Source organism: Lissotriton vulgaris, chromosome 8, assembly GCF_964263255.1.
Source record: "Lissotriton vulgaris chromosome 8, aLisVul1.2, whole genome shotgun sequence".
Classification (NCBI taxonomy): domain Eukaryota; kingdom Metazoa; phylum Chordata; class Amphibia; order Caudata; family Salamandridae; genus Lissotriton; species Lissotriton vulgaris.
In genome coordinates this window covers 531,723,782-531,750,880 of record NC_141696.1, presented here as the reverse complement: position 1 = coordinate 531,750,880, position 27,099 = coordinate 531,723,782, and the positions used below count along the sequence as shown (strand labels likewise).

The 27,099-nt window shown below is 45.8% G+C and overlaps 1 protein-coding gene across 1 annotated transcript in view; it reads right to left on the bottom strand.

Moving 5' to 3' along the window:
* The window catches only part of TUBGCP3 (tubulin gamma complex component 3), a 418,028-nt gene that overhangs the window by 21,255 nt on the left and 369,674 nt on the right, over positions 1-27,099 (bottom strand). Inside the window, exons 20-21 of the mRNA XM_086934339.1 lie at positions 15,402-15,542; positions 2,208-2,324 (exon numbers count right to left, since the gene is read on the bottom strand). Of these exons, the coding sequence (XP_086790465.1) occupies positions 2,208-2,324; positions 15,402-15,542 (258 nt within the window). The remainder of the gene's footprint in view (positions 1-2,207; positions 2,325-15,401; positions 15,543-27,099) is intronic.

Genomic DNA, 27,099 nt, shown 5'->3' with positions numbered 1-27,099 from the left:
TCGCGAGCAGAGGTGCATGCGGAGCACTCCGTCAGAAGAATCAATAACTCAATCGGGGATACTAGGCAGGGAAATTTGAAGACCCAATCGGGGTTTGGCTGTTGGCTGCAGAGAAGGTGCAACGCAGGCGTAGCACATTAGCTGTGGGTGCCGGTCTTAGCCTGAGGTGGTCCTGTCCTGATCCAATTTGGTCCGTACCCGTCATGATTCTGGTTTGCATCTATTCTTTCCTGCTGGCACCTGCACTTTGGGGTTCTGTCCTTTGATCCAGCCCGTGGCCAGGGTTGGTCTTCACACCATTTTAGGTAAATATAATTAACATGGGTTCGTCATTGTACTGTTTTCTCCCTTTTCTACCCTCCCTATGTTTCAATGCTTAATGAAAGTTTCTCATTTCATCTTGCATTAATCATATTCTTGTTGATTGATCAAGTTTTAATCAATGTAGTATGGACACTGACATTTAATAATTTTCATTAGATAAAGAATTTAAACCTTTCCCGAGTTTGTGGTTATTATATGAGTGCAAATGTTATTTTTACTACCTATTCTCTTGCTAACTCCCTTGATCCCTTAGGACTTAGGTTACCTGTGATTTAGATAGGCAAGTCAAATGGTATAGGTCTTGCAAAGTTAACAAACATTTATGATACGAGTGTAGGTTTACCTGTTCATTTGCATATATAGTTTTTATGGGCCCAGGTCAGTATGGTAAAATGGGCAGTTGAACCTGCGATCTCATTAGGACCACAACATTGGTCTTATACTTTAATGAGCAATTTTCTGCACTTAGAAACATCATGTAGAACAAGGCACACTGCTGAATGTTTTTTTTTATCCAAGCCCTTATAGAATGAGACTCCTAATTTTGTAATGTTCAAGGCATTATTTCCAAGCATCCAGAGTGAATCACACACACACAAAACCATCAACTCTTCTATCCCGCACTCACCCAAAACACCACACGGCCAATCAGAACAGGTTTCCTGTGCAGCTTTGGGGCATTGTGCCTTTTGTTAACCCTCTGATGAGAGCCTGGACGCTGTTCTAGACGGCACAGAGTTGAGTAATCTGCAAAAAAAGCATCTCTAGATGCCACCGTTTGTTGTGTGAACACTTTGGAACTAGTTTTATTTAGCTGAAGGCAACCTATGGAGACGCTGGGAAGATATGCTGACAACAGAAATCACATAACTCAAGGAGACGTTCCTCATCTGCAAAAGGTCTGTCTGGAGGGAAAATACCACCATGGTTGATAACAGAGGGACATGAACAAAAACAAGATTTAACTTGCCTAATTTTTCCTTGCCACCACATCCCTTTATTTTAGTCTGGTGGAGGCTTTGAAGGAGTCATGGTGAGAAAAAGCAAGCTCCACAATCTCACAGAAAAACAGCAGTTGCAAAAGCTACATTTATTTGTCGGGGGACCGATTGAGTCACAAAGAAGAAAGAGTACCCTATAGCCACATTTTTCCATCATGGTAGAATACAACATAAAAGACTGTAACAAGTTGTAAGCCGGCAGTCACAAGGGACACCATCCCCGCACTGAGTGAACACCTTATGACATAAGAATAAGAAAAACAAGCACACGCCTAAAGCCCTTCAGCAATGTGCTGCATGTCTATAACTGAAATGCCAGAGTACTTACAAGATATGGGCTGAAAAGGCTTTGACTTTGTGGAGCTGAGAGGGCAAAATAATAGCCACATTAAATCAAATGTCTAGGGAACCCTGAGCACATCCATCATCTGGAATACAAATACAAGGAAACTGGAAATAGCACCTACTAATTGTTACAATGAACCGCTATACATGTTTCTACCTGGAACAGATCAAATTGAGAACGGAATATGGGTACCCCCCCTTCACCCAGCTGACCTAGATTTGCCTTAACAGCTACCACTGAATTACTTGTGCATTCCCACAGGTAAATTCCATTTAAATACACGAACACCAGAAAGCGATTTAGAACCATTACCGGAGCTTCTAGTTTTTAAAATATGGCTGTTAAATTATTAAATTGGTAGTCTTAAGATTAGAATGCCTAATTTAACATTTTTAAAAAATGGTGAACTTTGTGATTTTTACACCAATCCAGGTCCAATTGACATGATTAGCTCATGATATTGTTAAGCAGTCATAATTACAGAGTTGAAGTTTAAATGTTATTAAACAATTTAATAAAGTGTTTCAATGTTTTACCTGGTAGAAATGTGTGAGTATCCGCAGCTGAGAACGCATTTTTGGTATAGATTCCTGAAAGGTTAGGATTCTTTTATTCTCTGCTTCCTCTTCTACTGAAGTGACTCCCCACTGCCCCTGTACAAAAGAAGATAGTGCTACACATTTTCATGTTGCAGACTGAATTCCCACATTTACTGCAATAGCACATTGAAAATAATAACACGTTACAATAGTCTGGAACAAAATGAAATGTTTTAACCTTCACAAATACTTAAATCTGATCATCATAAATAGGCGAGTTCAACGAAAGCCCAGGATATGGACCCAAGAATAGGTTGTTATACTATGTAGCTCAAGGGAGAGGCCAACACGATGAGGGTCTTTAAGTTGGTCAGAAACATTTAAACTTGCTTCTCTCTCAGAAGAGGACATACATGTATATAACTGTGCATGTAACAAGAGACTTTCGTGAAAGTAACATTTCTCTCATTGTACTCTTGATCATCTTTGTAGATACCCATGAAGCAGGCGGAGGCACCTACCACATTTCAATCCCCAGAAGTGGAGTCACATATTGGCAGTACTATGAGATAACAGTCCCTATAGGAAAGACATCTGTTCTCTGGGAATTAAAAAGTCTTTTTATCATATCCTATTCTGATCATCATCGATCCCACCAATGAAGTAGAGACCTTACGGTTTGTTGAATTGCTTAGAGAATTTCATGTAGTCTCTCCTCGACAATGTACCACAAAACGCATTCTAACGAAGTAGAAAGCACTGGGCCACATATAACCGTCGTCTCCATGTGTTGACGTCAATTTCTTTCTGATATCTGTCCTCGCCACTGAACGCAAAGCCCTCATTAATCAGATTTGACAGTGTACAGATCCTAAATTGGAAACTTTTTTAAAGATGGAAAAAATTAGTCCATTCCACAGAACGAGAAGGGCCAGTGAGGAATCTACTGTTTAGAGTATCCATCAGTGTTACTGAAGGTAACTAACTTCTTCTGATGGATACTTCTAACTGTGGATTACTCACCTTTGGAATATATAACCAAAGCAGGACCACCCCATGTGGTGGGTCTGTAGAACTGCTCAGATTAAAAAAGCCCTGCAGGACCGAACAGGCAAAATGTCCTTTCCGCCAGAACCAGCTATTGAGTCAGTAGTGCTTTGTAAACTTGGAACGGACACCCAGGTCGCAGTCTGGCAGATGTTCAAGACGGACAATGCATGTGCCAGCTCGGTGATTGCAGCATTGGCTCTGGTCGAATGAGACCTTCGAGAGGCGGATTATCGACCAATCTGTAGCAGATCTTTATACAAAGGTCAATCTATCTTGAGAGGGGCTGTTTCTTCACAGTCTCTGCCTGAGAACCAAACAAAGAGTTGATTGTCCACTCAATAGTCCCTTGGGCGATCAACATAGAATCTCAGAGCCCTCCAACTGATTAATCGATGGAGTCTTTCCTCCCCTTGGACGGATGATGAGGGGAAAAGAGCGCCCCCAGGTGATGGACTGCCAGATGTGGAAAGGCATGGCAAGTTTTGTGAGGAACTCTGCTTTGATCCTAAGTACTAGCTTGTCCAGAAAGGTGGTGGTGTACAGCTGCTGGACAGAGTGCTTGTAGCTCACTCATGCAGCCAGCTGCCATGATAGCAATGAGGCAATCTGTCTTCAAGGTTAGTAAACTTAGAGGGCAATTGTGCATTAGCTAAAGTGGGTGCATATCAGAGATTCTATTGGGGCATCACAAAAGCTTTTGGGGGGAAATCAGTTGGTCAGCCCTTTTAGAAAATGCATCACAACAGGTGATTTAAACAGAGATGCTTATCAGGTAACCATAAAAATGCTGATGAGGCTTGCAGACTATTTAACTGTGGCCGCTGGAAGACCTTTCTGGTGTAATGAAAGGGAGAAAAGAAGGACATTAGATAACTGGACTTTTAGGGCATGGAAAGACCTACCAAACAACACCTCCCAATAAACGTCTCCCAGCATGCTACATAGATGATTTGGGTGGAGGGATGTCTTGCTGCCAGAATGACATTTACTACCTTAGGAAGGAGATCAAAAGCAGTCAATGTTGCCACTCCATCACCAAGCATGGAGGAAAACGTTCTACTGGCTCAGGTACAGGAACCTGCCCAGCTGCTGTGACAGAAGGTCCTCTCCAAGGGACAGCCTGATCGGAGGACAGATGCTCATGGCCAGACGTTTCAGGTACCACACTCTCCTGGCCCAATCCGGAGCTACTGCGATGACTTGGGCCCAGTCATTCCTTATCTTCTTCAGAACTTTGGCTAGGAGAAACAGAGGCGGGAAGGTGCATAGGAGTCTTGAGGTCCAGTCCAACTGAAAGGCATATCCAAGGGTACTCCAATGTACAATCTGGACACTGCATGTTCTTGGCAGTGGTGAAAAGATCAAGACCTTCTCGATATGCTTGGCAATGCCAGCGAAGTTTGTGAGCCCTGATGTTTATGGATTCCGCCAGGTGTGGTATGACCAGGGAGATAGGAAAAGTATGCAGTTCCTGTGGGGGGAGGAGGAGGCGGCGGCTGGGTTGGTCAAAACCCCTGCCCTAAAGTGGCTCCCAAATTGGGAATTGGGGCCCTCACACACCCTGTTGGGTGTCATGCTTCATCATAGGTCTTGCTACTAGTCAGGCTGGCACTGCAATGCCAGACATTGAGGGGCTCTTTGGCGAATATCTTTTTCCAAGCAGTTAGGTGAAGTGCGGGTGTGGGGCCTTGTGGTGTAAGTGTGGGAAAAGTGCGTAGTGAGGTGGTGTGTGGAAGGCTAAAATGAGGAACAGTGGTGCTCCAAAAGCACAAGTTACTTACCTTCGGTAACGATATATCTAAGAAACAGTAGTTAGTATTAGATTCCTTACCTTAGAATATCCCCAGGCGTCAGACTGGATCCGGAAAATTTTGCGTAGCACTACCCCTGCGCTTTGGTAGGCGTCATCTGCGGCTCCGCATCAGTCGTCGGCATGACATCGTAGGAGTACTTAGGCACCGCCCTCGCGCGCTGACGTCCGTTCTCATACACAGCTTTTCTGCGCCAGAAACACAGAGCCATGATAAAAACCAACACTGGTGCCATGAAACTAGGGCCCTGAAAGGGGATGACCTTAACCCTAGATATCGGTTCGCAGAACGGGGAGGATGGGTGGGGCGGTAAGGAATATAATACTAACTACTGTTTCTTACAGATATATTGTTACCGAAGTTAAGTAACTTGTGCATCTAAAAGAAACAGGTTAGTATTAGATTCCTTACCTTAGAATAGATACCCCGCAATACCAACCCCAGTGGTGGGACTGCGAACCAATGATCACACCAGAAAGTCCTGGAGAACGGAACAGCCGAAAAAGCCATCTCTCCGGACTTGGCTGTCCAGGCAGTAGCGTCTTGCGAACGTGTGCAGTGAGGCCCACGGAGCTGCCAGGCAGATGTCCTGCAAGGGTAGCCGCCGTGGCCCGAGTGGAATGGGCCCTCAGCCCAACAGGAGGCTCCCCTTTAGTCAGCGAATAGCAAGCCTAGATGCACAAGACGACCCATCAGGAAATGTTCTGTTTGTTACGTGGGCGCTAAGAAGGGAAGGGTGGTGCACAAACAAAGAGTTGGTCCTCCACCCGGAACTGGCGTGTGCGATCCAGATAGTATGAGAGGGCACGTTTTGGGTCCAGATGGTGGAGCCTCTCTTCCTCTTTCGAGGGATGCGGAGGCGGAAAGAAGGTGGGCAAGGTAATGGACTGCCCGATGTGGAAGGCTGCGACTACCTCGGGCAGGAAAGAGGGTCGCGTCCAAAACACAACTTTGTCTGGATGGACAGAAAGGAAAGGAGGTTTCGAAGAAAGAGCCTGGAGCTCACTCACTCTCCTGGCAGAGGTGATGGCAACCAGGAATGCAGTCTTGAGAGTAAGGAGATGAAGAGGACAGTTATGAAGTGGCTCGAAAGGAGCGCACATCAGATAAGTCAGAACAAGGTTCAAGTCCCACTGAGGCATCACGAAAGGAACAGGAGGAAACATGAGTGATGCCCTTCAAGAACCTATTTACAACTGGGGACTTGAACAAAGAGGGCTGATCAGGGAGCCTTAAGAGGGTGGAAATGGCAGAGAGGTAGCCCTTTAGAGTGCCCAGAGCAGAGCTCTGCTGGGCAAGAGACCGAAGAAAGAGGAGAACCTCAGAAAGAGGGGCAGAGAGTGGATCCACAGCCTTTGCTGTGCACCATGCCACAAATTTGTTCCACCAGCAGGCGTATACCGATTTTGTGGAGGGACGCCTGGCTGCTAGAATCACATCACAGACTGCAGGAGGCAAGTCAAATGGCCTCAACTGTCGCCGCTCAATCTCCACACATGGAGGTGGAGGCTGGACAGGTTCAGGTTGAGGACCGTCCCCTGCTGCTGCTACAGAAGGCCCTCCTGAAGAGGCAGACGAATCGTGGGATCGACTGACATGCCGAGTAGCTCGGGATACCAGTATCTTCGTGCCCAGTCCAGAGCCACAAGGATGACATGGGCCCGGTCGCTCCTGATCTTCAGCACTCTGGGCAGAAGTGATATAGGCGGAAAGGCGTACAACAGACAGCAACTCCACTCGCGACGAAAAGAGTCTCCGAGCGAGTGCCGCCTTGGAAATTCCAACGAGTCAAACTGATGACATTGCACGTTCTCTTCTGTGGCAAATCGATCTAACCAAGCCTCTCCCCATTGCTGAAAGAGACCTTGCCCCTCGTCAGAGTTCAGACGCCATTTGTGATCCATCATGCACCGACAGCTGAGTTTGTCCGCCCTGGCGTTCAGGGAACCTGCCAGGTGTTGAACCACCAGGGTCATGCCCTGATGTTCAAGCCACTGCCAGAAGTGCAGAGCCTCCTGGCATAGGGTCCACGACCCCACCCTGCCCAGCTTGTTGGAATACCACATGGCGGTGGTGTGGTCTGTGAACACCTGCACTACACTCCCCCAGACAGAGGGGAGGAATGCCTTCATTGCAAGCCGGATCGCCCGCAGCTCCAGAAGGTTGATGTGGAGCTGGGACTCCGCCGGAGAACAGAGGTCTCTGATATCCGCCTCTCCCATGTGGCCACCCAGCCCTGGAGGGACGCGTCCGTCACAACTACGTGCTCCGGTTGGGGTAGGGAGGGATCTGCCGCTGACCCAAGCGCGGTCCGTGAGCCACCACTGCAACTGTCTTGCAGTGGCCTCCGAGATCAAGACATGGTCGGACAAGTTGCCCTGATGCTGGGCCCACTGAAACTTCAGGTCCCACTGCAGAGCCCGCATCCGCCACCTGGCGTGATGCACCAGAAGGATGCAGGAGACCATCAGCCCCAGAAGCCGCAGCATCAACCTGACCGAGACTCGGGATAACGGCTGAAAGATCGGAATCAAAGCCTGAATATCCCAAACCCGCTGTTCGGGAGGATAAACCAGAAACTGCGCAGAGTCTAGAACCGCTCCGATGAAGAGGAACTTCTGAGAGGGACACAGGTGCGAGTTCGGCACATTGATGGAGAACCCCAGCAGGTGCAGGAGGTTGGCCGTAATCTGGAGATGGCCGACGACTGTCTGGGGCGAGTCCGCCTTCAACAACCAGTCGTCGAAGTAGGGGAAGACTGAAACCCCTAACCTGCGCAGATGAGTTGCGACCACCGCCATCACTTTCGTGAACACTTGTGAGGCGCTGGTAAGGCCGAAGGAGAGCACGGTAAACAAAGTGCTCGTGGCCTACCGTGAACCGCAGGTAACGCCAGCAGGACAGGGATGTGAAAATTTGCGTCCTGCAAGTCCAACGCTACCATCCAGTCTTCTGGGTCTAGGGCAGCCAAGACCTGAGCCACAGTCAGCATCTTGAACTTCTCCTTCCAGAGGAAGCCGTTGACGTTCGTAGGTCCAAGATAAGGCGTAGGCCCCCTTTGCCCTTCTTGGGAACCAGAAAGTAGTGGGAGTAACAACCACACCCTACTTCTGGCCCAGGAACGCGCTCGATGGTCCCCTTGGCCAAGAAGGCCATAACGTCCTCTTGCAGAAGTTGCAAGTGATCCCCCGACACGCGGTGGTACCGCGGTTGCATGGTTGGAGGGGTCGCCTCAAAGGGGAGGGAGTAGCCCCTTCGGACGATTTGCAGCACCCAACTGTCCGATGTGATGGAGCGCCAGTGGAGGAGGTGATGGCGAACCCTGCCCCCCACTGGCGTCGAATGGGCCTGAAAGCTCTGACTAGGAAGGCTTTGAGGCGTAAACTGCGGGAGTAGATGTGGACTGGCCGCGGTCCCCGGTTACCGCCGCGACGGTAACCACACCGCCGCCGCCGCGCTGAATGGTAGCCCGTGGCTGGCAGGACGTGTGGGGGGCCCCTCCCGTGGCCACAAAAGGAGCGCTGGGCAGAAGTTTGCTGACGCGGGGCCACAGGCCCAATGACTTGGCCGTAGCCCTGGAGTCCTTAAAGCGTTCCAGCGTACTATCTGCCTTGCCACCGAAGAGGTGGCTGCCATCAAACTGCATGTCCAGAAGGGTGTTTGGACATCAGCCGAGAATGTGGCGGACCTCAGCCAGGCGTGGCGGTGACCCGCCACAGACGAGGAAATCGCTCTTCCCATCTAGTCCGTGGTATCCAGTCCACACAGTATTGAATACTGTGCTGCGTCTCTTCCCTCCGCGAGGGCTTGAGCGAGCTTCGCCCGGGCCCCTTCTGGGCACTCAGTTAGCACTTCCGCAACCATATCTCACAGAGAGTGGGTGTACCGGCCCAAGAGGCACGCGGTGTTGACCGACCGCAATCCCAAACTAAGGGAGGAGAACATCTTTCCCAATTGCTCATACCTCTTGGATTTCCGATCCGGTGGTGCAGTCGGGAATGCAGATAGGGAAGTAGAGGCCTGGATACCAGACTCTCTGGGTGGGATGGGTGGACAAGAAACTAGGGTCGCCCGGAGCAGGGCGGTGGCGCCTAGCGACGTTCCTATCTACAGGGGGACCTGTAGCGAGCCTGGACCAGGTGCCCAACAGGACGTTGGGGAGAGCCTCATTAAACGGCAGTAGAGGCTCTGGAGAGCTTACCTGCGGTTTAAGGACCTCTGTGAGGATGTTAGACCTCACCTTTGCAACAAGGAGTTCAAGAGCCAAGGCATTGGCAACCCTCATTAGCACCACACTATAAGCTGCCCCTTCCTCCGTAGCCACGGTAGGAGGGGAGACAAAACCAGTGTCTGGGGAGGTATCCAGGCCACTGGCTCCCCTAGTTCCTGTGTCCAGTCCTGAAATGACTGGCACTCATGTGCCAGGGGGTCCTCAGACCCCCCCAGTCATCAGGGTCTTGAAAATCAGGTGTAAAGGGTGGACCCAGATCCTTGAAGAACTCCGCTTCAGCCGGCGCCGAATGCGGCGTCGAGCGACGCTGCTCCGACGCCGGATCGAGGGGTGGACCAGGGACGGAGTTGTGCTGGGACGACGCCGGGGATGACACACTAGGGGCAGACGCCGGCGGGGTCGTAAGGTCAACCAGCGGCGACCCGGATCCGGATCCAGCGGGACCTTGCGGCGTTGGGACCGAAGTAGTCGACGGCGCCGGAGCACCCGATGACGCCGGGGCCGAAGCAGCTGCGGAACCTGCGGAGGAGAGGGCGACCTCATGTCCATGAGGAAGGCATCGATCTCCTCCGGCGTCGCGTTTTGCCCAGGGACCTATGGGTATGGGACCTGCGGGTATGGAGCATGCCGCGACGCCTGTGGCTCCGGCAGAGCAGCATGGGCAGTGTCACCCGAACCCCCGGCCGCATCACGTGTGCGCCGGGGGGAGTCCGAAGAGTGATGTCGCCCTACCTGAGGACTTTGAGCCAGACGAGTGGTGTCGACTCGCCGAGCTGTGATGACTCCGGCCCCACGACCGGTCCCTCGACCTCCTTCCGGACTGGGACCTCGAACGGCACGGGCTGACTCCCGGAGCTCGTGGCGCTTACAAGACCGCTCCCGCCTAGCCTTCGACGTCAAGGCCCGACAGTCGGGGCATGACTTGTCATCGTGGTCTGGCCCCAGGCAATGTAGGCACCGGCGATGAGGGTCGGTAACAGACATCAGTTGGTTGCAGTCCGCACAGGGCTTGAACCCGGGCATCCCTACCAGCACTCGAACCGGATCCAAAAAGGATCGAAAAAGCTTAGTCAAAAAGTGACTTAAGGGTACCACTTTCTCCCGACCTGCGCCTGCTGGCGCGGAAAAAAGAAAAACGGACGTCAGCTCGCGAAGACGGCGTCCAAGTACTCCGACGACGTCATCCTGGCGCCAACGACGCCGGACGCGGAGCCGCAGACAACGCCAACCGAAGCGCAGGGGTACTGCTACGCAAAATTTTCCGGATCCAGTCTGACGCCTGGGGATATTCTAAGGTAAGGAATCTAATACTAACCTGTTTCTTTCAGATTCAATGTATTTTCCGAGCCCACCGGTCTCAGTTAAAAACATGGAAGTGGTCAGACGTGGCTAAGTGTGAATGGTCAACATGTTTAACGCCTAAAGTGTAGGAAAACATTCGGCAATTCGTCAGGACCGGGGATACTACACTTCCTACACAGTGGTTGGTTCCTCAGAGATGTACCAAGCACTCTAAAACCTAGCAATAAGGTACCTTTTCAATATATTTAGAATTGATCAACCCAACTTGGGTATTTGTCTGGCTCCCTCGACTAGCAGGCAGAGGAATGCATGTTACTAAAGGTTAACATCAGTTCTCACGGAGAACGGTGCCAGGAACCTACCCCTTGCTCCACCGGGTCGGAATGACCAGGGAGATCCAGAAGACTCAGCCAGTTTCAGAGGCGTGTAGCCTCTTGGCACATGACCCATGTCTCCACACCACTCTGCTTATTGTAGTTACCACCTAGCAGTGGTGTTGACTGTGAGGACCTGCACCCATTCCCACTCAATGGACAGGGGAAAGGCTTTTAGTGCAAACTGAATCTCTTGCAACAGATAAGCATCTCTGACAGAGACCAGTCTTCTGAACTCCACCTCTCCCAGAAGCCCAACCCAGCAACAATGCATCGTCACAACCATTAACTTTGGATGGTGCAGGTAGAGGAGCCTGACACCAGTTCAATAACAGTCCGGCAGCAACCACTGCACATCTTTTGCAGTCTCCTCCAACATTTGGTTGGAATCTGAGAGGTTCCCTTGGTGCTGAACCAACAGACTTCAGACCCCACTGCAGGCATGGTTCACTAGAAGGTCACGGAGACCCAGGACAAAGGTTAAAACATTGGGATTGTAGACTGAATATCCTGGAATAGTTGAGATGGAAGAAAAGCAAGGGATAGCACCCAGGGTGGATCCAATGAAGGGGAGACTCTGTGATTAAGTCAGGTGTGACTTCGAAACATTGATGGAATATTCCAGAAATGTCAAAAGGAGGTCAGTTGTATGGTGATAGTTGACAAAAGTATGAGGTGAGTACGCCTTCAGCAACCAGCCGTTAAAGAGGAGTAGCTACCACCACCATCACTTCAGTTACCACCCGAGGTGCACTGGTAAGGCCAAACGGTAGCATCAGGAATTGTAAGTGCTTGCAGCTTACCTGAATCCACAGGGAGCACCTGTGGGACTGCAGGACAGGGATATTGAAATAGGCATCCTGCACATCTGGTGTCACCATCCAGTCACCTGGATCTAAGGCAGACAGAACCTGTGCCACAGTGAGCATTTTGAAATTGTATATTTTGAGGAAACGGCTTGGAGGGCAAAAGTCTAAATTAGGACAAAGTTGTCTGTCCTCCTTCTGCACCAGCAAGTAAAGGAGTAGCAACCAGTCAGGAGCTCTTAAGCTGGCACCCTGTCTGGAGCTTCCTTGTCCAAGAGAGCTTGGACTTCCTTCTGTACGACAGACAAGTGGTCCTCCAGAAGCAGTTGTGGTGTAGCTGGCATGTCTGGGGTGGTAGATCGAAAGGGAAGGGTGTAACCATCCCGGACAAGGTAAAGCATACATCTTTTTCTGATGTGATGCTTTGCTAACTGTCTAAGCAATAACTTATAGGGTTCCAACCTTGGTGACTTGGTGCTGCTTAGGGTAAATTAGGGGGGAGAGGGGGGGATGTGCAATGGATTACCCTTGGGGGTCTGGGCGCTAGCAGTCGGAATTCTGACCTCTGCCTTGTAAGGCTGGCGAAAAAAGTTGTTTCAGAGGCAGGTTCTGTCATTGCCTCTGCTGGATGCCTCTTCAAAAGCCTCAAAATGGGCGATATTGTTGGGGAAACTACAGTATGAGCTGAGCAGGGCCGAGGGAGTGAGACATAGCCTTACTTTCCTTAAAGCCCTCCAGGGCCGAATCTGCCTGGTCTCAGAAGAAACGGGTGCTATTAAATGGACTGTCCATCAGTGATGCTGGTATATCACTTGATAAGCCCATAGATCTGACCCATACGTGGTGTGGTGCTGAAGCACTACGCTGGTACCAACTGCCCTATCGAGTCAGTAGTGGCCAGGACTGACCAAATTAAGTATGATGCAAGACTGGCAGAGGAGAACATCCATTTTCAGAATGCCCCCATAAGTTTTGACTCGGTTAAACTGGGTAGTGTCATTTGGATTTAACCTGCTTGTAGAGGCTTCAACCACTAGGCTCTCTGGAGTTGAAAGCTAGAGGAGGATAGATGCATCTCTTGGAGCGTACCTATGTCATCCGTCAATTTATCTACTGAAAAGGGTGTTGTGAGGGCTTCATTAAATGGGAAGCTCTAAAGAGGTCTGCCCTGACCATAAAACCTCAGTGAGGACATCCGTTTTTACCTCCACTGATGGTAACTGGAGGTCATGAACTTCTGCTGCCCTTGTAAGGGCCATCACAAAAGATCCAGATTCTTATTTAGAGAGGCTAGGTGGAAACTTGAAGCCAGCATTAGAAAAAGTGTGAAGGCCACTGGCATTGCTACATAGCATAGTCTGATTGGTGTACTGGTTGAGATAGGTGCGACTTCGGCCGAGGTAATGGTGTATTTGCTTTAGAGTCTGACAGGACTTTGGGTTCTTCCTACAGTGTTGGCATCATCATTGCCGATGTGGGTCTTGCAGCTGGTTGAGGAGTCAGCATGGGCATTGTCCAAGAGTCAGGCAAGCCCACTGTGAATGTGAGGAATAAATTGAGCGGTTCATTTTCCGAGAAGTATCTTTTCCTGGCTCATCATCACAGAATATTAATAAAAAGGAGAGAAATGTAATGTTATTTACGAGACGGATGAAGACGTCTGTTAGCATAAGACCGATACATCTGTTACAATGTGTTTTTCCACTGATGAACAGGACTCATTCGTGGTTTTCCATTAACTTTTGGTCTTCAGACTTCCTGTTTTTGTGGACTTCGTTTTTGCTGGCCTTAGGATTCTGCATGCTTTACCACTGCTAACCAATGCTAAAGAGCTTGTGATCACATTAGCTTATACCCAACTGGCATATTTAATTAGGCCTGTAAATTAAATGCTATTAGTGGGCCTACTGTAATGATTGTGCCACCCACTTAAGTAGCCCTTCAAACAGGTCTCCGGCCAGCCATCGCAGAGCCTGTGTGTGCAATTTTAAACTGCCATGCTGACCTGGCAAAATAAACTTTATCAGGATCAAACATTCCTTTTTAATACATATAAGTCACCCCTAGGGGTAGACCCTGGACATCCCAGAGGGCAGTGTGCAATGTATTTTAAAAAAGTTAGCCATGTACTTTTGTGTTTTACAAGTTCTGGTAGTGGAAAACTCTTAAATTAGTTTTTCACTACTGCAAGGCATACGTCTCCCACATGATAATAGTGGAGTTATCGCATTACATTTTCCAAGTGTAATTTCCAAATGGGAACAGGTCACCCCTTTATGTTTGGTGTCTCTGGAATCTCAATTTAAAATTGTAACTTATGGTGAAGTCCGATTTTAAATTGTAATTCTGAAAATGCCCCTTTTAGAAAGTTGAAATTTTCTTGCCTCAGCCATTTGGTGCATGCAGACTGTCTGGGTCACATGATTGGGTGTGGGTAACTGTTGAGCTTTGTGTATTCTCTTAGACAGCAACATAAAATGGGTAGCTTAGGCTCTTAAACATCATGCACAAGCCCCTGGACACAGCTTCAGCGAGTTCCTGTTCACCAAGTGGTGCCTCTCAGGTCCTGGACCCTTGGTGTGGCTCGAGTGCACTGAAACTAAGCTTTCGGACTCTTTGCGGCCACTTCTGGCCCGTTCGCACCGAGACCTCACCACTTGCACTGCAAATTGTCTCGAAGCTCCGTAAGCCCGACTTCACGCACTGCAGAATCACCCGCTCGGGGCAACTGCCACCGCAAAGCTTCAGCAACATCCACGATGCCTGCCAGCTCCTCGCGCTTTGCTGACAGCCTCCTGTAGCGCTGTCCCTGCTCCTCGCGGCCCTCTTCAACGTGACTCTTGGCATGAGCTTGAGAAGGTAAAATTCAACAGGCCTAACCTGGTGACTGTATCCGACCTGCACTCCACTCTGGTCAGCCTTAAAGTGCAACTTTGACCCGGTCCATCGTGACGAGATCTCAGATTAGCGCATTATGCTTTTTGGTGTGATTTTACACTTCAAAATGTATAACTCCAGTTCTACTGATTGCATTTTTGTCGTTTTGGTCTTACTTTATTTATTACATTTTACTCAATTTTTCTAACTTGATGTGGGATCTTTTTGTGTGGTGTTTTCAATCAATCAATACATTTGTAGAGTGCGCTACTCAACCGAGAGGGTCTCAATGTATGTTGGGGAAGACCATTTTAGGCATTTAGCAAGAGACACAACAACTAGAGTATAAAACTTTAAGAAACTGGAATGCAATGAGCGAGCAAATGCGTTCGTTTTGAGACCATCTGAGGGTCTTCTTTGTATCTGCCATGTTGCCCTATTAAAACCCATTAAAGGAGTGGGAAAAGTACTTAGCCGCCTACAACAGTCAGGGACACCTTTAGATACAAATCCATAAAGCCGTAAGACAGGTGGCATGTGTACATATTTATATTACTTTTAAGAATAATGAACTTACAACCAATACTTTACCACATGCATAGTTTCTGCTAGTCTTATCTGGATCATTTAAGAATGAAGAATACTTTTTACCAGCTAGTGCACATACTAAGAACAGTTTTACATTTTCATATAGTTTACTCTTAATTATCAAAAAGATATTACAACTCAATGACCCGTACCTCAGTTTCGCGCACTTTCTTCCTCTCCTCAAATTGTAACCGCAGTTGAAGCTCTTCCAAAGCAGCTCTATACATTGCATCTTGAGCAGTTTGAAATTCGATGATTTGATCAAAAACTGCACGCAATTGGTTAAGAAGTTCCTTGAATAAGAAAGAAATCCCTTTTTTAATGTAATGTTTTTTTCTGGTATTCTTTCTTTGCTGTTGATCGATGAAGCCTCAATAGTTTTCAACACAAGTCTGAGATCACCATTTACCAGTGTTCTATCACTTCAAAAAGCTACAGGATGGCTCCATGTCAACAGAACACAATTTTACCAGCCCTGGGCTTTTGTTTTAGAAAGGACTGTTTTCAGGTGTGCGAGAGCTTTTAGTTCTTTTGAAAGGAATTAAGATTATAACTCTCAGAATGCACAGATTTCCTCAACGACACGTCCAAGACTAGAACATGGTACCTCGGTGACAATTATCTGGCAGCCCTGTTCTAGCTTGGCTCAGGCCTACACTGTCCTGTTGCACCGTTGTCAGTATTACCGAAGAAACAATACACTCCAACTAAACTGGCTGGTCCAAGCTAACAAAGAAGGGCATTTGGTAGGAAATTGCTGTAAAGATACTTTATAGATATTTCATACATACCATAAGCTTTCGTACTGAAATTCTACAACACTGGTGCCACACAATTCTATTAATATAGAATACACTAAAATATCGGGAGATAGCATTATCATGTGGAATATTGTATTGTATTGTAATTGCATTTATATAGCGCTTACTACCCCTGACGAGGCGTCAAAGCGCTTTTTCGGCAAGTAGCACGCTACTCCGGGACCCATAGAGGATTAATGTTGAATTAGTATAGCGAAACATGCAAGTACATTTTAAGTGGTGGAAAGGTTAGTCAGTTATTTGGTTTGGAATTATAGCAGAAGGATAGAGGAGGACAAAAGTTTGTATTTATATAGCGCTTGTTGACACACGCTATTCAGGAAGCCTACAAAGGATTAGTGGTGAATTAATTTGGTCCGTTACTTGGAGTGAGAAGGATAGCGGAGGGATAAAAGGGGAAGAAAGATTTGCATTCATATAGAACTTGTTACCCCTGATGGGTGTTGAATCGCTTTTCTGGCGAGTAGCACGCCACTCCGGAACCCATAAAGTTTTACTGTTGAAAATTAGTATAGTAAAAAAAATGTGAAGTAATTTGAGTAGTGGATATGCTATTCAGTTATTCGGGTAGTATATTAGTATAGTTTAATATGGAATTTGAGAAGTCAACATGTTAGTCTGTTAATTTTGATTGAAAAGGATTGTGGAGGGATAAAAGAGTAAAAGATTTTATTAATTTTTTAGGTCTTGGCAATAGGAGGAGGCTTTTGGATGAGTAAAAAGGAGTTTTGGAGGGGAGGACTCGGAGGAAGAGTTTAGAAAGGTTTGGTTTAGGGGATCGGTATAGTAAAAGAGGTGTCAGATGATGCAAGGAGGGGTAGAGTAGGAGAGCGTCTAGAAAGGGTTATTTTGCCAATCATAGTAGTGGTATGGGATAAATGAGAGATTGGATGTAGAGGATATATTGATAGATGTATAGGATGAGAGATAGTGCATTGGAAGGAGTAGTATAAGAAGTTTGAGATGAGTCAGAAGGTTGCGCTAGAAGATGTATTGAGCAAATTATAGGCTGAGAAATAGGGTAGTGCATTGGGAATGAGAAATTAGAAGAAAGTGATAAATATATAGATCCATAATTACACTGAAAGTATATAGATACATAAAGGAGATAAGTATATGTAGATTAAAGATATTGATAGAGGAACAGGATGAAAAATAGGGTAGTGCATTGGATATGCTTTTTCAGGAGAAAAGTAACAGACACACAGATCCAAGTACATGGAAGGTACATAGATGCACAATGGAAGTTTGTACATGTAGACCAAAGATGATTTTAATTTATTTATTAGTATTTTTTCTCTCAACAACAATTATTTTACATGTTTATACAAAGTAATACAAAGTAATACACAAAGATAGGTACATCTCTATAGTGGAAAAAAAATGCTTGTATACAGAGGGATATGCTGTAAATTTCTGTTTGCGTATGGTGCTTATGTGGGGGAAGAGCCAAATCTTGAGTAGTTTTCTGAAGATAAGGTGGTTGTCGGTGGACCTTATGTTGGGGGGTAAAGAATTCCATAGATTGGCTGCTTGAACAGAGAAGGATGTGCCAGCTATGGTTTGTTTCTCGTATGGTGGGATTTTAAGGAGAGATGCTCCTTTAGAGCGGAGGTTCCTTTGCTGAATGTGTTTGGTGATTATATTCCTGATGAAGAGCGGTCCCATTCCATGTATTGCTTTGTGGGTGATACAAAGCAGCTTGAACGTGGATCTTCTGGCAACCGGTAACCAATGCAGGGCTTTCAAGGCAGGAGAGATGTGGTCTCGCGGTTTGATATGCAAGAGTAGTCTGGCAGCAGAGTTCTGAATCTGCTATAGTTTTTTCATGGTCGTTAAAGGTGATCCGTGGTAGAGGCTATTGGCGTAATCGAGTTTGGACAGAACAAGGGAGATGGTAGCTTGGACCTTGTGTGGAAATCCCAAATGAGGGAAAATTCGCCGCAGCGTTTTTATAGTAGCAAAGCTTGATCTTGCTAGTTTATCCACTTGGGCATTCATCGACAGCTTGGAGTCCATGGCCATTCGAGGTTTCTTACTTCCTTCGATACTTTAGGCAGTGATCCCAGTTCATCAGGCCATGCGGCAAGCGGGTATGTAATGTTTCCAATCGCCACACGTGAATATTTCAGTTTTTGAAGCATTCAATTTGAGATGGTTCCAGGTCATCCACTATTCCACGGCTCTGAGACAGCTGAGAATTGGTGACTTTCCAATGTCTTTGGGACATTCTAGTTGAAGGAGTATTTGCGTGTCATCTGCATAGTTATAGCACGTGAGGTGAAATTTATTGATCAGTACTGGTAATGACTTTATGTAGATGTTGAAAAGCATGGGCGAGATGACAGAACCTTGAGGGACCCCTGCTTTTGTGGAGTATGGTTTGGACGAGAAAGGTGGTGTACGGATGACATTAGTTCTGTTTCGAAGGTAGGAGGCTATCTAGTCTAAAGCAGTTCCCACTATGCAGGCCTCAGAGTCTTTGTTTCAGAGTGTCATGGTCAACCGTGTCAAAGGCAGATGAGAGGTCCAAGAGGAGTAGCGCAGCAACCCCGTTGTGGTCAACTGTATTCTTTAGGTCATCCCAGATGGCAAGGAGGGCAGATTCAGTGCCTCTTCCCGGACGGAATCCTGTTTGGAAGTCTGAAAGTATGTCATTCTCTTCAATGAATTGTGACATCTGGGCGAACGCTGCTCTTTCTATCAGTTTGCCCAGGAACTGTCCATTTGTAATGGGTCTTAAGTTGTCAGGGTTCAGCGGGTCCAAGTTTGTTTTCTTCAGTAAAGGGCGTATGTATGACTTTTAGAGTTCTTCTGGAAATATTCCAGTAGTTTAGGAATCGTTGATGACTCTTCTTACTGGAGTGGCATCAGCGGTTGTTAATAGAATTGTCTTGAAAGTTTGAGGCGGACAGGGGTCAGAAGGGCTGACGGCAGTCCTGTATGCTTTGACCAGTTCCATAAATTCATCATGTGAGATGTGTTGGAAGGAACGGAGAGGCTTGATTAGAGCATTCTTGGATTGTTGTTTTGTACAAGGGTTAGTGCTGGTGCTTTGTTTCTGTTTTAAGTAAGATTCCAATGTGTCTGCTTTGTCCGTGTAATGATTTGCCAGTTTGTCTGTGAAATCTTGAGTAACAGGATGAGTTCCTTCTAGGCAATTTGGTTTGCGAAATTCATTGAGTATTTTATAGAATTCTTTATTTGCGCATTTAGCGTTTTGAATCCGGTCTGAATTTTACCTTTTCTCAGCTTTTTTGATAGCAGACTTGTATAATCTGTTAATTTTCTGTAGGTGAAGTTTGTCTTGTTTGGCGTTTGTTTTGAGCTAGGGACGTTGCAGCTTTCTAATTTGTTGTTTTATGTCTTATTTTTATGATTCTCCAAGGCGGTTTTTTCTTTTGTTCTGTTGTGTGGTTTTGAGTGGACTCAGGATGTCAAAAGCATCCTGTAGCCACTCAGATTTTGAACAGAATTTATGCTTTCCAGATTTGTAGTGGATGTCAGTTGTGTTTCCAAGTGTTCAAATTGAGTTTGTTCCACGGCCGATAGGTGGATGGATGTAAGGTAGTTTTAGGTTGTAGGGCAAGTAAGTGGTGGTCTGACCATGTGACTGGAGTTATATTTTAAAAGGTAACTAGTTCAGTATTAGTAAAAATGGCATCTAGGATATAGCCAGCGGTGTGTGTCGGATTGTGGACAATCTGATGCAGGTTCAATGCGTCTAGGCCGGTGATTATAGTTTTTGGATGGGTCATATTGGGTTTATCAAACCTAATGTTAAGGTCACCCAGAACGCAGAATATTGTAATATTTGGATTCTATTGTTAAGCTTGGATGAAGTGACGTAAAATGTGTCAGCAATACTCAATTTTGAGGCAATATGAAGGACATTTGCAGACTTTATCCAAGTGACTGTGACCCTATATGATTTGGAAATTGAGTTTTTCTTTAATTACATTACCATTTAATACTTTTTCTTTTTAATTAACATTTTTTACTGGTCCATTTATATTTTTTCTGCTCAGCAGGTGCGACCTATTCTATCTTTGCACAGTATTGACAAGCATGGCTAGCCCCCAACCCATAAAAACAAGCCTTTGCAATGCAACAGGTTTCGCATTTGCGAGAGTTTAAGCGATTGCAATTGTAAATAACGATGCCTTTTATTCATGTTTGTAAAAGCAATACGTAAATATAAAGGCATTGCCTTTTACAATGCCAATTGCTCAAATTCTCGCAAATGCGAGACCTATTGCATTGCAAATGCTTGTTTAACTTTCGATCCACAAGACAGATCTGCACTAACCTTCCATTGTAAAATTAAGCTGAATATGCAAATTATCTGCCAAATTCTGTGCAGATCCTTTTGACTGAGCTAAGGGATGTGCATACTAAAGTATTATTCATTATTATGTTTCCCATTCATTCTAATTTTTTATCAATTAAATTAATGGTTCAAATTTGCATTATACCATTAATATTTATTGGTGATTGTTTTGGCTTTGCTCTCAATTAGTGACGCAGTGTTCTTTTAGTCGTTGATGGCAGTGAGTTTTTTCCATTGTTTTTGCTTTTCTGTTAATTTGGGTAGTGTTGTCTTTTTACCCTCGAAAGCTTATATTATTTTTCTTTTACCAATAAGGAGTAGTTTCTGTCCTATAACTCCAGTTCTGTAGTAGGGGTATCTCTGTTATAGTCATAATCTAGTGAATAGTCCCGCCCATGTGCGTGGACCCCGGAGCAAATCAAAAATAATCTCTTAAATTGTCAAAAAATGCAGAACTGCAAAGACACTTAAGAGAGAATTTAAAGACAGATAATCCAGCCTATATCCACAGGCTACACTGTCCAGTACTTCAACTAGAAATTCCACCAAAACAACCACACAAACAGCACAGTTTGCCCTCACAGAGAAAGCTTACCTCTACCAGCAAAAGCCTCTGGAATGATAGAGAGGAAGGTATGGACAGACAAGCCCCATAGGCTGCCATTATGTGGCTCAAATAGGATACTGTACATTTAAGAAAACTTTCCAGAACACTCAGTATCCCAGAATGCACAGCAGGTCCCTTTTACTTTCAGTTCTTTTTGCTGGTAGAGGCAAGCTTTCACTGTGAGGAAACTGGGCAAACTGTACTGTTTGTGTGGTTGTTTTGGTGGAATTTCTAGTTGAAGTACTGGACAGTGTAGCCTGTGGATATAGGCTGCATTATCTGTCTTTAAATGCTCTCAAGTGTCTTTGCAGTTCTGCATTTCTTGACAATGTAAGATTTTTGATTGCTTCGGGGTCCACGCAAATGGGCGGGACTATTCACTAGATTATGACTATACACAGAGATCCCCTACTACAGAACTTTTGATCCTTTGCTTTTCTTTGATTGAGTTTGCTAATATTTGTCTTATTAAATTCTCTTTCGCTTGCTGCACCTTTGTGATGCTTGTTTATTAAGCACTGCAATAATGTGTCTTCTGTAATGTAGCCTTGTTCGGCGGGCCGAGTGACCCAAGGTGAGCATATTTTCCTTGCAATGAATCTTTTACTTTTGGGCTGTTGCCCAACAGAGAACTTGTCATACGTGCGATATGATTAATAAGTACTAAATGTGTTTTGCTTGTGTGTCCACAGTTTATTTACTTCATGTTTGTCCTGCTGCAAATTCTTTTCTGTAGCACGAAATGCAGCAAAATGTCTCCACTGTGTATTATAGAAGCTGTAACAGCTGTGCTGGCCAATTTGCCTCAAATTAACTTTTTTTAAATAATTGTTAACTTTCACCAATTAAGATTTTCTGTAGTAAGGCCATGGAGGATGTGAACCGACTAGGTTAGTTTTTCAAAAGACCACTTCTTTCCTGAAGCACAATTGCAGTAAATTAATTTACTAATTAATTGGGTTGTATTATAAGAACAATTGTGTATATTTTGGTCCCACTTCCTGTCAAGGAAGAGGCCCACTCGTTTGTATACATCATAGTTTGTGGGCCTCTTTGGCCTTTAACCAAGGCCTCTGTTCTCCAGTTCAGGTTCTCTATTGCTTTCCGTATGAAGTAGTCTGGCAGGCATGGTTTATTTCAATATAAACACATTTTCCTCGTCAATGGAGAAAAGCGAGAGCATGAAATGCACAAGACACAGTGGGGCTCGCATGCGCACACCGAAGGCTCTGCTGAACACAGGCCCGGGTTGATGTATCGTCAGGCAGCTGACAAATATGTCTGTGACGTCTGCCAAGAAGCACGTGGCAATAAAGTGCTCGAAGCAGCTCGTTTTTGTAAAAGATGCATTTAACATGGGAGGAGGCTTAAACAATGTCGGTGGCAGACTCGTAAGCAGTGTCAAGTGAGAAGGGCTGGCAGCTTATGCTGTAAAGTCACCCGGGTGGGGATACCCTCTGGCCTCCTTCAGCTTTGATGTGCCTTAGGGCACACGAATCGGGGAAAACACGAGCTGTGTAAATGGTTGAGGAAACAGGAGTGCTTGGGCCCCACAGTCAGGCGCGTGGCAATCCCAATATAGTGAGTGCAGTGCATGGCTCAGATGAAGCACTCTAGTATGGTGGTTGAAAGAATGAAACCATTAACAGTGCGGCGCTTGTAAAAGGGCGCCGTGCTGATTATGTATGCATGTGTGTGTGAGATGCTCGACCTAAAAAGAAGTAGTCCCCAAAATAATATATAAACCCTCACAGTGTAGGGAAACTGTGGTTGGTCGGTGCTGCTTCGTACAAAAACAGAAGTGACGTATCCGATCAACAGCCAACAGTAAGCGAGATACGAAGAGCAATGCCAGAATCAACCAATGGCAAGCGACAGGAGAAAATAGCCTGATTATTGTGTTTACTATAGGTCTTGCGACAGCGCATGCGCTGTCTAAGCGAGACCTAATAAATAAAGGCTCTAGGACAAGAGAAGTGTCATGTGAAATAAGCAACTTTTTCATGGCAGCAAAACCTTCTATATGAACATGCAAACATTGTAAGGTCTAATAATTGGCCAATATGCAATAACCGCACAATTAACACCAATGGTCTGAGATCACAATCACTAGAATGAAGAAATAAAGTTTATGTAAAAGTATCACAAATCAACTGTATCTTCATGTGTATCTTGCATTGCTTGTATCGCAAGTATTTCTGAACTTTTGCTCCTTTTTCAGTTTTTATCAAATAAAAATTCTTGAACTAATAAGTATCACAAGCAAGTGAAGTTCGATCACACTATTTCTAAACAAATTCACTTTAATAAGTGACTTAGACTGTCTTTGACATCATTCCGTGGCTTGTCCAACAATCATCAGTGCCAATAATGACACAAGTAGTTCTTTATCCATTTGTTTTGCTGCGATAAAGCTATTATGCTTTGTATCTAATTTACTTTAATTGCATTGCTATAGCATGTCATACATCTGAGAAAGTGCCACAGAGTACCGGCATACTAGTAGCAAACTGCAAATTGCACAGTGCTTTGTTGGAAGAATTCTGATTTTCTGAGTGGTCAAGGTGTAAAGCATTTTGGTGTTGTGCTGGATTGACCAGGGTGGTGTGACATTTCACGACATGCTGCAACAGAGAGAAGACAAACTAGGTATAGAACGCATGCCTGTACATTAATTTGCTGCTGGTTGAAATGGTGCTTAGGAGCGTTGCCTCTTTGGGGAGGGGTTCTTGTAGTTTGCGAGGAGTTGTGGAATGCACTCCTTGTGCCGCTGCCATCAGGAAACTGTGCTTTTGTGTGAGTGGAGTTGGCAGGGAAATTGTGGCTCATGTGACCTTGGCTATTATCCGATGCAGGGCACAAGTTTCGGTCCTTAGCTGGGTTTGCAACAATGGTAATTGATCTCAACAGTGCCTCAAGAAGCAACAGAGGAGCAAGTCGGTCCTCTTAGGGATCTCAAGGCCCACACCGCTTCTTTGGGTGAATAGGGTTTTGCAAGTACCAAAAGAACAGAATTTACTTCCAACAGAATTTCATACTCAACTCTCTCTGGATCTATTTAAAAAGGCTCTGTAACAATTATCGTTGAAACTGTTTTTAATTTTCCTTAATCTCCTCATATCTTTCACTGCTGGGTCCAACTAGTGCCAAGAAGCTTCAGTCTACGTTCATACAAAAATACTATAAAGCAACATTAGACTGAACAGGCATGCCGTGGATAAAGCAGACCACGGCAGATCCATGGAAGTGTGATTGTTTCTGTACAGCCCTTGTGAGATGGCAATAATGCAGTTAATGTAAGCTACTCTCACCTTGCTCGTGACTGCGTTACATCTCCCACCGGTCAGCGCTGCTCGCGCTACTCTCACCTTGCTCCCGGTGGCTGCGTCTCCTTCATCCGGCCTTCCCCACGCCTTAGAGAAAAGAACCCTAGCGGACAACACGCACGCACGCTGCGCAACAACCATTTTACCTCACAACCCTTTCCTTCGTGTCAAACACGCAAACGATCGTTTTTTCCTCAGAATCAACTGCTTACTTATCCTGGACTTCACGTTTTTAAATCGGAAACTTTTCCGATTAATTAGCTTTCCTTTTCCTTCGTATTGCTTAAAGCCATAAAAAAAAAAAGGAGGGAAAACCATACTTACTTACTACTACTTATTATCAAAGGCATAATAATTTAAAATGTCTTCATCGCCATCTCTCGACCAAAAGCTAGAGGAACTAGTCAATAAGGCTCTAGAGAAAGCCCTAGGCTCAATTGACGACGCTATAAATAAAAAATTGGACTCTCTTTCCAATCTACCCTCTGCACCCTCGACCAGTAAATCTAATGGAGTATCTAAAGGTAATAAAAAAAAGGGCTATTATCCCCGACTCAGTCCAAAAAGGGCGCAAATAAGCTGAAGAGCTCTCTCTCTACAGGCCCTAGGGGCGCTGACCAGATTGGTGCCTCGGGCACCCCAGATGGGCATGGTATAGGCCCAGAACCTCCTATCCACATCGACAGCGACGAAAGCTGCGAGGAAGAGATTGAGCTATCGTGCTCATCAGGGTTTAATACAGATGTGGAGGATGAGAATGCTAGACGAAGTGGAAGCTTAGAAGGGGCTTCCAAGGCCTCGGCCTGTAACAGTACACCTCTAGACCCATTCGGGGAAGAAATGTTTGATCCCCTCCTAATTAAGCACCCACTCTCTCCAGAATGGACCCCCTCGCAACATATCGTTGACTATCTTTCATTCTGGCTCAGAAGAGAAATACCCCAAGAAGTGAGGTCTAGACTCAGATCAGAATGCCCACGCCCATCCCTACCAAATAAAATCGCAATGACCCCAGAGTTAGACCCTAAGGTCGTGGCTTTTATAGCCAAAAACAATAGAGATCCTAGGAAAGGTCTGGATAAAGGGCTTAAATCTTGTCAAGATCGCCTCCTTGATGTAATAGGACCTCTTACCAAAATATTCGAGATGACAGAATCTGCATACGTAGGAAATAACCAAATTGATATCAAAGAACTACGAGAATGGGTGCAAAGAGCAATATGCCTTGTTGGCAATGCTAATACTGCCATCTCCACCGAAAGGAGAAAAGGAGTCCTACTTAAAATAGATCCTAAACTCATTGAACTAGCCAAAAAAGACGGAGGTCCCGACTCATAAGGTCTCCTCTTTGGCGAGGACTTCATTAAAGAAATGGCTAAATATGTGAACGCGTTCAGCGCGATTCAAAAATCACAGAAGGATATCAAAAAAGTATTCAACTATAGAGTTTTTGCCAGGGCCGGGAGAATACGGGGTCGTTTCCCCGACCGCGGAACTCAATCTTCTAGACCCTTTAACACCCGTGGAGGGAGATTCTCCAGCAACTATGGCTCCAACAACTATGGATCCCAATTCTTCCCGCAGAGACAGAGGAACCGAGGACGCACCTTCAGGGGCGAGCGGAGACAACGTTCCTTTTCCTCAGGTAGGAACCTTGAAAGACCATTCAGATATCCCTCCAAAAGGTGGGAGGGAGACTACGCCAATTCGCTGGGAATTGGAACTTAGTAACACAAGACAATTGGGTTTTAGATACAGTAAAGGGTTACAAAATAGACTTTCTGGGTACTCCCTTTCAAACAAGTCGCCCTCGCGAGATCACTTTCTCTCTCAAAGATCGAGACTTAGTCTCCAAAGAAGTACAAGAACTGTTACAAAAAGGGGCAATAGTCGAGACGCAAACACAAGGTTTCCTCAGCAATGTTTTTCTAGTGGAAAAGAAGAACAAGGAACAGAGGCCCGTAATAAACCTAAAAGATTTAAATCGTTGGGTAGTTTACCAACATTTCAAAATGGAGGGTATTCACCTCCTAAGGGATATTTTGAGGAAAGGGGACTGGCTCACGAGGTTAGACCTGAAAGACGCCTACTTAACAATTCCCATCTGGGAACCCCACCAGAAATTCCTCCAATTCACTTGGTTAGGAAAACTTTACCAATTCTGCAGTCTCCCATTCGGTCTGTCGTCCGCCCCCTGGTGTTTCACCAAGGTGTTACGCCCCGTAACCGCCTGGCTCAGGGCGAGAGGGGTGAGACTGATCATATACCTAGACGACATCCTTATAATGGCCCAGTCGAAAGAGACTGCATCTCTCCACACAAACCTTGCAATTCAGGTTCTGGAACATCTGGGTTTCATCATAAATACCAAGAAATCTTGTACTACTCCCGAACAAACACAATTCCTAGGTTTTACGGTAGACACTCTCAAAGCGGAACTAAAATTACCCTCAAAGAAAGTCAAGAAGGTGAGGAAGGAGTTGAGGAAGGCTCTCACGAAAAAGACCTTCCCTCTGAGAGTACTAGCGAGAATCGTTGGCCTCCTTTCTTCGACAATTCAAGCTATCTTCCCGGGACCCCTCCATTATCGGGCACTCCAAAGACTAAAGGCGAGCGCCCTAAGATCGAACCACTCATATTCCCATATGATTTCTTTGAATCAGGAATCAAAGACGGAACTGCTTTGGTGGCTCAGGAATGCGGAAGCATGGAATGGCAGAGCCATCTTCAGGGAACAACCGGATCTGATAATATAATCAGATGCGA